Source organism: Manduca sexta, chromosome 6 (assembly GCF_014839805.1).
Source record: "Manduca sexta isolate Smith_Timp_Sample1 chromosome 6, JHU_Msex_v1.0, whole genome shotgun sequence".
Classification (NCBI taxonomy): Eukaryota; Metazoa; Arthropoda; class Insecta; order Lepidoptera; family Sphingidae; genus Manduca; species Manduca sexta.
Genome location: NC_051120.1, coordinates 8,583,311 through 8,597,653, shown reverse-complemented (window position 1 = coordinate 8,597,653; position 14,343 = coordinate 8,583,311). Strand labels below are relative to the sequence as shown.

At 36.5% G+C, this 14,343-nt stretch overlaps 2 protein-coding genes across 5 annotated transcripts in view; one reads left to right on the top strand and one right to left on the bottom strand.

Annotated features, from left to right (window-relative positions):
• Window positions 1-2,153: 2,153 nt before the first annotated feature.
• Window positions 2,154-3,910, top strand: LOC119193766 (leucine-rich repeat-containing protein 71-like). 4 transcript variants are annotated; one of them, XM_037447449.1, is made up of 3 exons: window positions 2,154-2,355; window positions 2,484-2,533; window positions 2,768-3,910. In XM_037447449.1, exons 1-3 carry the CDS (start codon window positions 2,196-2,198, stop codon window positions 3,821-3,823), a joined length of 1,266 nt encoding a protein of 421 aa, XP_037303346.1. In that variant the 5' UTR covers window positions 2,154-2,195; the 3' UTR covers window positions 3,824-3,910. The 4 variants fall into 4 exon arrangements, with proteins under 4 accessions (XP_037303346.1, XP_037303345.1, XP_037303344.1 ...); XM_037447448.1 differs by having other exon boundaries at window positions 2,154-2,358; XM_037447447.1 differs by having other exon boundaries at window positions 2,484-3,910.
• A 25-nt stretch (window positions 3,911-3,935) lies between these two features.
• The window catches only part of LOC119193792 (spidroin-2-like), an 11,422-nt gene continuing 1,014 nt past the window's right edge, over window positions 3,936-14,343 (bottom strand). Inside the window, exon 3 of the mRNA XM_037447516.1 lies at window positions 3,936-5,776. Within this exon, the coding sequence (XP_037303413.1) occupies window positions 4,287-5,776 (1,490 nt within the window). The 3' untranslated portion in view covers window positions 3,936-4,286. The remainder of the gene's footprint in view (window positions 5,777-14,343) is intronic.

The following is a 14,343-nucleotide window of genomic DNA, read 5'->3' as shown; positions in this document are numbered from 1 at the left end:
GGCAATACGCTAAAAATGAATCGTCGACTTCTCCATCTTAATTTGACTGGAAATAAAATTACTGATGTTGGAGCAAAAGCAATTCTACAACATTTAATGGAATTCGAAATAACTGGAAGTGAAGTTCGACATTCTGTAAGAAGAAAAGAAAGTTATATAGCAGAGAGGGAAATAGTTTTAGAGAAATGCATAGAAGAAGCTATCCGTCAGAAAATAGAGGTGTTGTCGCCTAACTCAACAATAAAAAAATCTAAAAGCACGAAATTCAAAAAATCACAATTACTTAATACTGTTGAAGATCAATCGATTTCCGAACTAGCAGAAAAAATGACTACGGAGATAATGGGCGAATTTGATGATCCATTTTGCACTGAGAATGTGGTGAAAAAGAAAATTAAATATTTCTCCATGGGTAATATGGTATTGTGCTCTTTGAATTTGTCGTACAATCAGTTGGAGTATCCTTCAATCAGAATGATTGCTGATGTTTTGAAATATCAAAGCCATATAGCGAAACCGGAGCGGGCTACAGGTTTACTCAGAATTATAATAGATGGGAACCTAATCCCTAACTCGTGTGAGGAATACAAAGCAATTTATCTGCATCTAAACAAGATGATAAATGATAAACTTCCGGTAAATTTATCGAGTAGAAGACGGTCTTCATCATTCACGAAAAAATAAGTCTTTTAATACTATTAGGAAGTTTATAATTTAAGTAATGAGGGTACTTTTTAGTTTTAAGAGAGAATTTTAAGTTATGGTTAAGATTGTAATAGAAATAATATGTGTTAGTTACTTATATGATGGTAAGTTTACCTGAAGCAAAGAAAATTATGTTTAATTACCTACTGAAGAGACCGTTTAGTTTTTAAGAAAAGTTTTGTGAATATAAGAACAGGAATACCTTAGTTTTAATATTTTGAAAATATTACTTAAGCTTTAAAACGAAATAAATTGCATGATCTTGAACGTTGATCTTTATTTTATCAATAGATGGATAATCTTCACTTTGTAAGTTATATTTCGAAGCAGCAAACCTAATGTTTTGGTGTCACAAGAGTCCCACGGTCGAGTGCAAATGTTATTCATGGGGATAGGATTTGGAGACTCATAACTAGTAGGTACCTCTTGTTAATGGTAAAATTTTTAGAGATCAAAAGAGGAATGGTCATGCCCCGAAAACGGGCTAAGCGGCGTGCTAAGCGACAAGCGGCACAGCAGCGTTATCCGCACTGCTCCGTATCACGCAACCTGGATATAAGCTTCTTGGGCATCTTTCGGATTCCCCCATATATTTGTCTCGCTCAATCGTCGCTGCTGATACAAAACCGCTCGCCGTACCACTCGAGCGGCGATTTCGCGGCATGGCCCTAAAAGGATTTTTCTTATACGTAAAATTGAATAAAATGGGATTATGGAGTTTTAAGAGCTGCAATTATTTATCCAACAGACTTATTGTAAATCGTTACTTCCAGACGATTCTAAATAATGAGTTACTCAAAGAAAATCCTTTTTCGATCATAATTTTGTTGATACGCCATTCAGATAAATTTGACCAGTTATGTTGAGGGGAATATATTGTGTATTTTGATCTGGGAATGCCTGCATCATGCCATCTAAATCATTCCCGAAGTGATGATGCGTTCATGAAGAAGTTACTTTACCCACCTAAAGTTTATATTACCTTTTGGGTAATGTTATAAGATGTTTACAAACTAAAAACATTATTACATGCGTAGAAAGTTCTGACAAGCGAAATTTATTTAAGTATTCAGAATTTTGATTCCACAGCCATTTGATAATTAATCGCTGTGGACGTATCATTAGGAGTGGAGAGAGGGGGTCAATATCACGAATTTTTGTCTAAGGGAGCAAAGTTTAAATTGCATATGGATAGTCTCAATAATCCAACACGAGTACAAACATCTATATGTAACTACTTGTGTTGAATTTGGGGAGCGGCAGCGTCCTCCTGCCTCTGCTTTCCTACCTCCATGCCCATAATGCTCTTTGGATATTTAAAAAGGAGATCTATTAACTCATAAAGTAAACATAAAATTTTACTCTTTGACGTTATAAAATGTCGCCTTTGTTATTGTCACATATATCTGTCAATTTTATAAACACAATTTTTCATTGAATTTATTGTTTTGGATATTTTTATTTTTCTATTTTTGTTTTATAACTATAAAATGAAACCTGGGCTATCTCAATCTATGCGATCGATTCGATCTGCTTATAGTACACTAAATTATGAGGAGAACCGTGTGTTAAATTTTGATGAATACATGGTCATGGCCTGCAAGAAATTTGCTTGTGCATACCCTATAATCATCAAAAAGGACATACAAGGTGGTTAGTTATTTTTTATTAAAATACATAATAATAAATAGGAATTGTGAATATAGCTACTTTTAAATGATACTTTTTTTATTTCTTTGGAGAACATTTTGATAATTATACTTATTTATTCTTTTCAGATGACCCTTACAAATCTAGCAAACGTAGCGAATGCGGAAAATCCGCGAAGGTATGTATTGTGACACAATTCGTGAATGAAGATCTTCTTGCTGATCTAGAAAAGGGTAGTGCCTTAACTCACCCATCTGTTACAATGCCTCTTAATTTAATACACGAAGAAATGATACCAATAGACACTTTATACAATAACATGAATCAAATTGTCGAGATAGGAATACATAAAGTAAAACATGTTCATCGCATAGTTATACAACTGATATGCTTAATAGCCCCTTATTTTCAGCAACTAGCAAAAATCTCCATAACTAAATCTAATGTCGATGTTTACACTATCCATGAATTGAGCAAGATGTTGCCTCTATCTTACGTCACAGAAGTTTGTTTAGATCAAACGCATCTCGCGGAAGCCAATTATGCCATACTTTTAAATACTTCGCACCTCAGAACTTTATCTTTAAGTAGATGTCTTATAAACGATGAAGTTAGCAAATTGTTAGCATCAAAATTACATTACATGGCATCAGCTGAAACTGGTTTAATTGCTTTAAATCTATCCTCAAATCACATAACTGATTTGGGAGCGAAATATTTTGCAGATGCTTTAAGGACCAATAGACATTTACGCTATTTGAACTTGGCTGATAATCGTATTGGTGACGAAGGTGCATATCATATACTAGATATTTTGATGGAATTTCCACTAACTTACGAGGAAATAGTAAAAAAACGCAGACGGTATTTAGAATACTTAAAAATGAGAAGAGCTTTGTTCTATAAAGCTTACCATGAATGGGACTGCAAATCGGTCGACGAAAGTCAAGCAAGCAAAAAATCAATGCCTAAGAAACGAAGAATCTCGGCAACTTCGTTGAAAAATAAAGCAATTACAAAGAAAGATAAACCTACAAAGCAAAGTTTTACTGATGAATACGCGTTTTGTAAAGCGGACATGTTATCTGGTGAGATGATAGGTCCGTTCTTGGATCCTTTTGGGCCTAAGTTTTCCAAAATCAAAGATAATTATACGTATTGTACTGGTAATATGTGTTTGAGCTATTTGAATTTGGCGTATAATAATTTAACGTATCAAACTCTGAAGAAATTACATAACGTGGTGCTATATCAAAGCGTCAATAAGAAAATGGGAATGCAAGGCTTGATTAAAATAGTTATTGATGGGAATTTCATGCCGGCAACATCTCCAGAAATTCGTATGATTAATGAATTGATCAGTAAGAACATTTCTGCTTTTGGTAGTAAGGCACAATCAGAATATGGAAAGAGGAATAAAGGTACGCCTAGAATATCTGTGTTACCAGAAAGAAATATAGAAAAATAATTCGCTATACTGCTTTTTATAATACTTTATTGAGTTACAAATGTGTATTTACAATAAGAATTGAACAAATAAACAATATAAAATTAATTCTAACGTAAATTTAAATAATAATTTTGATATTTTTGGACTTTATTACGAACACTAGTTTTGGTAACTTTAGGTCAAAAAGTAAACGAAGAATATAAAAAAATTGTATAATAATTATAAAAATAAAGAAATATCGCGTAGATACGCTTCTAAGACATTTATAAAAGACAGCACCGACAAATTCGTTTATCAACGTCGACGTTTACTGGCATATAAGCTATTTTGGCAAATACTTATTCTACGTGGCATATACAGCCCTATACCTAATACCTCCAGACGATTCTAGAAGCAGGTTTCATACAAATAAACCGGCTCCTAAAATCCTCTTTTGGCATGTAAAATACTGATTTTATTCGATCGAAGTTTGCTAGCTTGCTCAGTTTCTAGGTGGGAGGTATTCTCTGTTAGGCTGCTGTGGTCTTCCACCGGGACCGGCAGGGAAACCAGGACCGCTTGGTCTTCCTGACGGGTAGCCACTACTTCCGCCTGGATAGCTCGAGGAACTGGATCCTGGGTAGGAACCTGAACCAGGATAACCTGGCCCGGAACTTCCTGGATATGATGGTCCTCGTGTGCCACTAGTCCCGGGGTATGCTGTTGATGGTCCTTGTGGTCCTGGACTTCCTGGATAGGATCCACTGCCTGGATAGCCTGAACTTGTTCCTGGATAAGCAGTAGATGGTCCTTGGCCAGAGCTGCCTGGATAAGAAGATCCTGGTCCTGATCCAGGGTAGCCTGGGGAGGTAGGTCCGGAACCTCCAGGGTAGCCACTAGACGGTCCTTGAGGTCCAGAGCCAGGGTAACCAGGCCCTTGGGGTCCAAAGCCTCCCGGGTAGGACCCACCGGGTCTTTGAGTTCCAGGGCCTCCCGGGTAACCAGACCCCGGCCTTTGAAGTCCCGAACTGCCTGGATAACTTCCTTGAGGTCCTTGAGGATAATTACCAGGAGATCCAATTATAGAATAGTCATAAAGATTGGCATTGAGACCATAGAGTCCAGGAGCGGAGTTGCAGTCAAATTGGTCCCACCAGACGCATACGAATACTTCTTGTGAGAAGATAGTACCATTAGGGCAGAGAAAGTCGTAGGTTTTGTTATTAGAGCACACATGGAAGGCTTGACAACGAGTTTCTACATCGGCATAATATCCAGGGTAAGCTTGAGATTCACAGTTGAAAGAAGTTTGAGGGACGTCAGAATAGATTGGATAATCAATGTCTGGTGTACCAGGGATAGCAGAGTAGTCGCCACCAGGATAAGCTCCAGTATCTTCAGGTCCAAACCCAGGCGATCCAGGACCAAATCCAGAACCTGGTCCGAATCCTGGTCCTCCTGGCCCGAAGCCTGGAGAACCTGGAGCAAAACCAGGCGATCCCGATCCTGGGAATCCTGAACCGGGGAAACTACCGGGTCCCCTCCCGCCTTGCCCGGGAAACGATCCGGTTTGTCCCGGATAGCCTGAAGGCCCACGAGGTCCTTGTCCAGGATAGCCTCCGGGTCCACTTGGTCCTTGCCCTGGATACGAGGGTCCACTTTGACCTGGATAACCTCCTGGTCCACTAGGTCCTTGCCCGGGGCCACCCTGGCCTGGGTATGATCCTCCCGGGTAGCCAGATAGAGGCCGTTGACTGGTCGATCCTGGATATCCTGGACTACTTGGGTATCCGGAGGGTCCAGATGGGTATCCTTGAGTAGAGCTGGAGTAGTCATCGCTTGATGGTCTTATGGGGTAAGAGGTGGTAGTTGAGAAGCCACCTGATTGTGCTGTTGAGTATCCCGGTCGGCTGGACGTCGATCCTGGACCGAACGGTTTCCCTGGTCTGTTGTATTCGTAACCACTTTGAGCGGCTGCTAGAGCCAGTAGCACTGAAAAGAAAATACAAATTTTATTAATCGAAATCAAAGCACAATTGGGTATACTAATACAGAATTAGAAAGCAATTATATAAAAACATACATGCATATAATGTATAAGTTAAGGCCTTTCCCCTATAGGGGTACGCAAGGAGGATTATACAAACAATTTGCTTAGGTTATATTATTATCCATTTCATTCTAAGATGGGTAACGAAATTGAGGCTGAGCTTGGCGTTGAATCGATTTTGGGAATTTATTCTAGAGCCTCAAGGTTCACGTCCCAAATTTTCCCACTGAACCAACATAACGGAAAACAGTCTTGACTATCAAAATATATTACGAACTGTAGCCAAGAACTTAGACTTAGTTGAGTGAGAATGAAGTCATTGCGTAAGACCAAACTGAAAGGCGATCTAAAGTATTCCTATATCATAAATATGCTAAAACTGCATTACTTAGGCGACCGTTCTACTATTTAAAGCCCGTGACACAATGCCCGTTTAAGAGCAAGATGACATCGCGTGGGACAAACAGCCTGCAAATGGTTTCACAATGTCACTCTAATGGGGAAATTGTTGTAACTCCACCGTAATCTTTGCTGAGCGTAGTTACAAATTTCGGCATGAAAAAACTTAAATTGTGACATTTCTAGAATAAGGTCGAGATCGAATTGGCGTTTACTAATTTCTAAAATATTTAGTGACTATTCATAACTCTGGTTGAAATAAGTCAATTTCTTGTATTGATATACGCCCTTGTTTTTTATACAAATGACGACGATACGTGTATGCTCGCTGATCTGATGGTAAGCAAACACAAATACCCATAAACAATAGGATCACCACCAGCTATGAATTTCAAAGCACTGTGTGGCATTGTGGAGAGCTCGGCTTCAAGAGAAAAATCAAGCTTATTTAATGGATTCAAAACGAAACTGTCACAAGTGCGTGCTAGCTTTACGCCTATCGTATTCGGTAACAACGGGTCAACAAAAATGGCTGCATATAATAGCTTGGACCTCATTATAATATTTTCTAAATTTCTAATGCTTTGTTTACATGTATTGGGATACCGTTTTGTAATAAAGCGAGGATATCAAAATATTACGGCTTTTATGCATCATTAGTGTCAACTGTCAAAGGTTATTTACAATAATGATTGTTGTACAAATTTCTACCGTGTTACGTATGCAGAATTTGTATTTTTCGATGTAATTTTGTTAATACGTAACGATCGGAATTTCTGGTACCATTTACAGAATTCCGTTTTGCTTGTAGTACGATATATTTAATATGCGCTCGGATAGCGACCACCGGACAGAAAGAGTTATAACCCGCCATAGTGGCCCACGTGTGTCGCGTTCCGGGACCAGCCTGTGTATATCCGGTTCCAACAGGCTGGCACAATAGGGGACCGGCCTATGCTTGATTTTGTACATTATTCTATATGTAATGGCTTTTAATACGAAAAAGAAGCACGTCTGCGAAAACAGCATAAAATTGGTTAAAAATGAGCGAGTAATTCATATTTAAAATATTGTAACGTGCAGAAGTGGGCACGTTGTGGGGATATCGCTTCATCTCTTTCTTTCGCACGCGTCGTAATTCCCGATGACGTCACATGTGGATATTTTGTCTCTTTTCTGTTTCTTGTTAACTACCCTTTCCACCGAAATTCAAAGACTTATAACTTTTTGATTTTTTACCGGATTTTAATAATTCCTTTTGTGTTATAATTTATATAACGTAAATATTTGATAATAGTAAAGAATAAAAATGAGTCCGGTACCCTATTGTGTTGACTGCCGAGGGGTAATTATCAACATTCTATTGGACCCCACTACACTTACCATCAGATGCAGTAGGGTCAAATTGCCATGCGCGTATGAAAAAAAACAGCTATTTTGTCATTATTTCACGAATAAAATATATCTATAAGATGCTCGTGTTCTGCAAAATGTATTTAGATTAATGAGTTTTCATCCTATTCGTTCAAAGGGCATTTTAATGTATATTAACTAGAGCTAAATTCGTTTAATAATGTAATAGTAACAACATCAGCCCTGTATATTATACTGTCCCACTGCTGGACACGGACCGCCTCTACTATTGACAAGGATTAGGTCTTAGTCCACCATGCTGGCCTAGTGCGGGTTGATAGATTTCATACACCCTCAAAATTCCTATAGAGAATTTCTCAAGTATACAAGGTTTCCTCACGATGTTTTTCTTCACTGCAAAAGCAAGCGATACTTATAATACACGAAGAATGCACACATAATTTTAAAAAAGTCAGATGTGTGTGCCCTTGGGATTCGAACCTGCGGACATTCATCTCTGCAGTCCGTTCTACACCTAACTAGGCTATCGCCGCTTCAAATAAAATTAAATAAATTCGTGAAATTAGAGTACTTATATAATATATAATACGTTATTTTTACCTTTTTATTAGACAAAGCATGTGAGATGGCAAAAGGTCAAATATCAGCAGCCCGAATACCTCGAAGCTCGTAAACTTCTAAATGGGCAGCATTGCGTCGTTTAGGAATGTTAAAAATTCATATCGTGGTACTCAGGTCAAAACAACAGAGGTTAGTTGAATAGGCAATTTCGTTTTATCAGCAGATTCATCGGTTTGATTCGCAATCTTAGTGGATTGCGGCCTAACAAGAGGTCAATTGGGTCGTAATTTTGAAAACTCTAGACTACGAATAAGTAGGCACTTACTTAATTACTGTATTTAACGAATAAAATTAATGTAATTTGATTTTTGTATTTACTAAATCAGATAATAATATGCAAATTTTCTTCAATCCAATTTTCCTTATTTTAAATAGTCAAATATAGTTTATCCCCTTATTAATTTAGTATGATTTCATTTTCCTCGTCCTGCCTTATTGTTTTATGTAACTTAAATTCTAATTTAAAATACTGTTTATTATTTGTACCCTTATTTAAAAGATTGTCATATTTATAAAATTATGAACTGAATGAGTAACAATATTTTTTTACTGTGGCGAATATTTAATATCGATTGAGTGATTTGCCGATAATATTGTATGTGAATTGAAAATTTATTCCAAACATCAATATAGAGTTGTTAATAACTATATTTTTGCCAATTCATGAATAATGCGTATTTTAATGAGCATTTACGTAGTTCGTACAATTTGTGCGACAAACGTTACCGTTATAAGGATTTATACACCATTAGAAAGTTTATTGTCAACGTATGAAATTTATCTTATCATTGAGATTTTTTTTTTTTAATAAATCAGAGCCTAAAGATGTTTATACAGTTTTAATACCTATCGTTATGTACATCTATCTACTGTACCAAATCATTCCCTTTCTAATAGGTACCTATTTTTTATTTCTTAAGGGCAACATTTTATCCATGATCCTTATCAAATGATAGGATAAGAGGAGAAGATAGGAGGTCACTCAAAAACAGATGATCCACACTGGTTTCCCGCTAATGCAATGCAAACCGTACCGGCATCTCAATGCCAACAATTGAAACAAAATACGCAGAGGAAACAAGTTACTTTATAAATTTAAGGAACGGGGATGCTAAAGATAATTTTCACAATTTACACAATCATGTTTCGTATTGGTAACTAGATATCCTCCATTCATATTCCCATTAGTAAAATGACTACTTATACTTCATATTGTGTAACATATGTACATTGCGAGACTGCGTAAAACATTTATGGGCATTATACGTTATAATTTGCAATAAATACAGCAGAAATTATAGAGCTGAAGGAGGAATTCAATATTGCATAATATATGCAAAAACTGTAAAGTCATGGTCGATTTATGTCATACTTCTTTATCTTTTGCGCCAAGATCTAGCTTTTTGCTTAGCGCCTTTTAATTATGGTCTTTTGGCATTGGAATTAACACCATTATGGTAATTGACAAGTATATTATATTAATCAATAATACCCTGTAGACTTGATGTGAATAGTTTCATTTTATGAAGCCTGTGTATCTATTCGGACTTGTCAGGTATTGCCTGTCTTCATTTATTTGATTTCTAAATATGATGAACAAGTTATCCGCAACGTTAATGTTGACAACACTATTTTGACGTTCTTGGTAGATACTTAGTTATACTATAAAAATGCATATTTCTTATGTATTTTAGTGTCGTGGAGATTTAAGTGCGACGATGAATTAATATCAAGTGACCTAGTTTGCCGATTGCACCATTCAATCGCCTATAATCAGCTTAAAACTGAAACACACCAACGATCTTTAAACCTCAGGAGTTAAGCAGAGCCGCAATTAATAGATACTCCCACATTTTGCCAAGTATGTTCCATCCCATGACATAAAAGAAGGCGAGTCTATCGCCATATCGGGCACAAATTCAGACTTCGGGCTGATATTGAACAGAAAACCCCAATATCATTTTGTCCGGGTCGAAAAACTAATACACGCTTGACATAACTAAATTACTAACCCCTAGTACACAAAATACCTATCTAACGATTTCCATCAATCTTAATGAACGACAATTAAGTCTATAATAGTTCACTGTCAATTGAGCTGTTAAACTGTGTAATCAAGCTGTGAATTAGTCATTAATAACTTCTATTGACGACAAGAAGCACTCGGATCATGACATTAACTACGATCAAAAATTATAAAACAACTATTTGATTTTTTAACAGCCCATTAAAAAATTATGTTGTTTTCTCTGTTATTTTGGAAAAGGCGAGTAGAGATTCCAGTATTACGACATATATACTTATGTTTTAAATAGTTATTCGTATAGACATGGCTCCTAGTTCAATTAAAAAAATAACATTTTGGCTTTGGTTAAAATATAATAATAATATCAGCCCTGTATTATATACTTGCCCACTGCTGAGCACGGGCCTCTTCTACTACTGAGAGGGATTAGGCCTTAGTCCACCACGCTGGCCTAGTGCGGGTTGGTAGACTACACACACTTTCGAAATTCCTATAAAGAACTTCTCAGATGTGCAGGTTTCCTCATGATGTTTTCCTTCACCGTTAAAGCGAACGATAATTCACAAAGAATACACACATGATGTTTAGAAAAGTCAGAGGTGTGTGCCCTTGGGATTTGAACCTGCGGACATTCGTCTCGGCAGTCCGTTCCACACCCAACTAGGCTATCGCCGCTTCGGTTAAAAATTTAAGTGATTTTTTCAAAACAATACGTTTGTTTTGACTTTAGTGTAATGTACGTACGATGTCACATTTCTAAAAGAACACCAATAAAATAATGGTTTTATAACAATTTTGTCACTTTAACTAAAACTGATCAGCTTTATGAACTGACACTTGACCACATCAATTTAATCACGGTTCTTGTACCCCATCATTTAGTTAAAGATATGGAGTGGCAAAACAGTGATGACAACGGATCGTCTAAGAAAATCATTAAAATTAATCGTACCGAGTATGATGTGATTTCGTCTGATCATTATATTTTGCATCGTGTATTGCAATGACCATAATCCTGATGCAACAAAAAATAATGATGAACTCTTAAATCGGATATTTGATTTTGATGACAGAAGGCCGTGAAATGGGCAAATGTGTCTTGATGGAGAACCGTATAAGATAATGCGTGCTTTTAAATATTATTTTGAAAAATTAACCGACTTCTTTTCAATATCATGACATTATTTGATATTTAAAAATTGAAAATCGAACAGCATTTTTTTAAGAACTAAATATTCCATATTCAATTGTTATCAAACAGATTACGCTAGTTACAGCTAGGTGGGACATCTCGTGCGCGCGCATCACGATCTCCAAATGAAACAATGGAACAAGGAAGCTGGAACTTTCAGACGAAACTAAACCAAACTAGGACATAAATGTACTCTCATATTTCGCTCTTGTTCTAGTAAGCGATCTCATGTTTATTACACAACTTGAATTTAGAACATGCTCGCTTTAAATGTAAAATTACTGAATTCCGAAGAAATTTTGCTATAAAATCCACGCAGTGTTGCCTGGAAATCGAACTAAGAAACTGCCGGTTATCAAACCAAGGAAGTGATAACATCATCTGTTCACTATCCACCTCAGACAATTTAAACTAGGAATGCACTAAGAATATAGAACGTTCGAAGTTCGAACGTAATCCGAAATCTGACATTCCCTAACCCATCCCAACCTAGGAAGAGGCGCTAATTACGTAATTAACTAAGTTTAAACAGAAACGTGTGAAGTTGATTAACAACTATAGATTATTCGTTGTACAAGTGAATGAGATTTTGCAAATAGGAAAGTCCATTGTTCGTGGCTCGTTTGTATTTGGGTAAATGGACTAATGAAGTACTCTTCACGTTGCACATTTGTTTACTTCACATCTAATGTTTTAGGTTATATAATTAAACTTTAATTATAGAATTTATTGTAGAGCCAATTGCTGATCCAGGGGCGCGCGAAGGGTAAAGTAGATCTATTGTGACTGGTTATTCTAAACCTTAGATCCGCCATCGTGTAATACTTAGCTGTTGTTTACATATCCATATTTTATATATTATAATGGCATAATAGCGCTCTGAGGTCCTGGGTTCGAATCCCGGGTCGGGCAAAGTGATATTTGGGTTTTTCTGCTCAGTATCAGCCCGGAGTCTGGAATTTGTGCCCGATATGGCGATAGGCTCTCGCCCCCTATCACATCATGGGACGGAACATACTTGGCTAATAGTGGGTGCCCTAGTTGCGCCTCTCGCATACCCCTTCGGGGATAAAATGCGTGATGTTATGTATGTTTATGTATAATGGCATAAGCAAGTCGGCCTATTGGTAAGCACCACTACTAATCACATTAAGTAATAGTAACAAGTATTAAGATGATAAATTAAAAAAATCTCTAGTAGTCATAACGCGCTCGCCGTCCGCGTATTTACTGCAAATTGACACTGATAATACTATAGAAATTTATCTCATACACTTTAATACCCAAGTGCATTGGTTATAGCCTATCGTTCATTTATGCTTAAAGGCAAAACTAGACAGAATAGTGTTACCTACTACTGTTTCTTGCAATTTTGATTGGTTATTATTTCCATTACTTATCGGCTATAAATTATTTGCTTGTTTACTCATTTTGATGGGTCAAGCGCTGTATTTGCAGAGCAAAGATAATGCAAGTCATTCAGCACTGTTTACTGTTAAAGCAATAACGTGTTTACTTTTCAATAATCTCCTCCTAACCTCAGGCAATATTAGTATTAGGTTCGAATCAATTTTAAGGCTGATACTTAATTGATAAAATAAAACAAATTCAGTAAAAGAAAAAGGCCAAACTACATATTTATTGGAAGCAATAAATAAAAATATAGAGTTTATACTTAATATTTCTTTTTTATGGAACTTCGAACCACAAACTAGGTGAAAAGAATTGAACAACGTTGTGGAAACAGTATGAGTATTATGACTATTGACATTTCAAATGCATTGTCTCAGTCAAATTAGATGTAGATCGTAGTTCACAAAGTACTGTGGGAACGTGGCGACGAAACGCGACGTGGTCATGTTGCGCTAGGCACGGGCTAGTTTTTCATAAAACTAAGAAAGATCTGATCATAAGCAGAAATTATTCGAATTTGAGTTTATAGAGTATTTGATAGAGGCCTTGATAGTTCTCTCCCGTATGTGACAGACAAGCTATTTGGTCGATTTATATTTATAGATATTGAGGCTTAAATTATGAGGTGCCTCAGTGTAAAGATCGTATTGTAGTATCAGATAGAATTTACTAAAAAAGTGGCATTATTTCTATTTAAGTACCGGAGCAAAGTAAATAGCTAATCGCTGCATTCAAGTTTACAAAAGAAAACTCTATTGATGATGATTTTCAAATATCTAAAAATATTCTTTATTTCTTTTAATTTATTTGTCGTAATATTATTGAAATACCTGTGTCCTAGGAATATACTAAATGTACCTCTGATAATCATAATACTAATTATTAATTGCTATGTGTCACAATGATTGCACGGCGGAGGAGCGAAAGTAGATGTGCCCTCGAATCAGAGACGAATCCTGCACATCTAATGATTAGACTGTTATGAAACAAAGAAGCCAGTAGGCAGACCAAATTACAGACACATATCGACTAAAATAGGCTGTGATTTCCTTCGAGATAGAGATGCCACCAATACACGCACCGTTCCAAAATTATCTGTATCCCATGAAATATCTAAGCTAGATTAAGTACAGGTAATTTTCTAATAGAAAAATTCACAAAAATTCGGTTTTCCTGATCTTGGATTCGTAGGCGGTATCTTACCCGTTCTACAATCTAACTTTTACGACTATACTTCTCGACAATAACGTACGCTGTGTAGCAGTCGCGAAGGGTCCATAAAACACGATTCCTGCCGGCTTCCTTTTCGTAATTTATGTAAAATCTAATTATCAGTAGAACGATCACCAGACCGCATTTATGCATATTATTAGTCCTTTAAGTTGTGTCGGATTCCCTTACGGAAAATTTCATCCTTCGCCAAAGCTTTGTAAACTGTAAATCTTAGCATAAATTTGTTATAGGAATTGACTTAAAACAAAGCC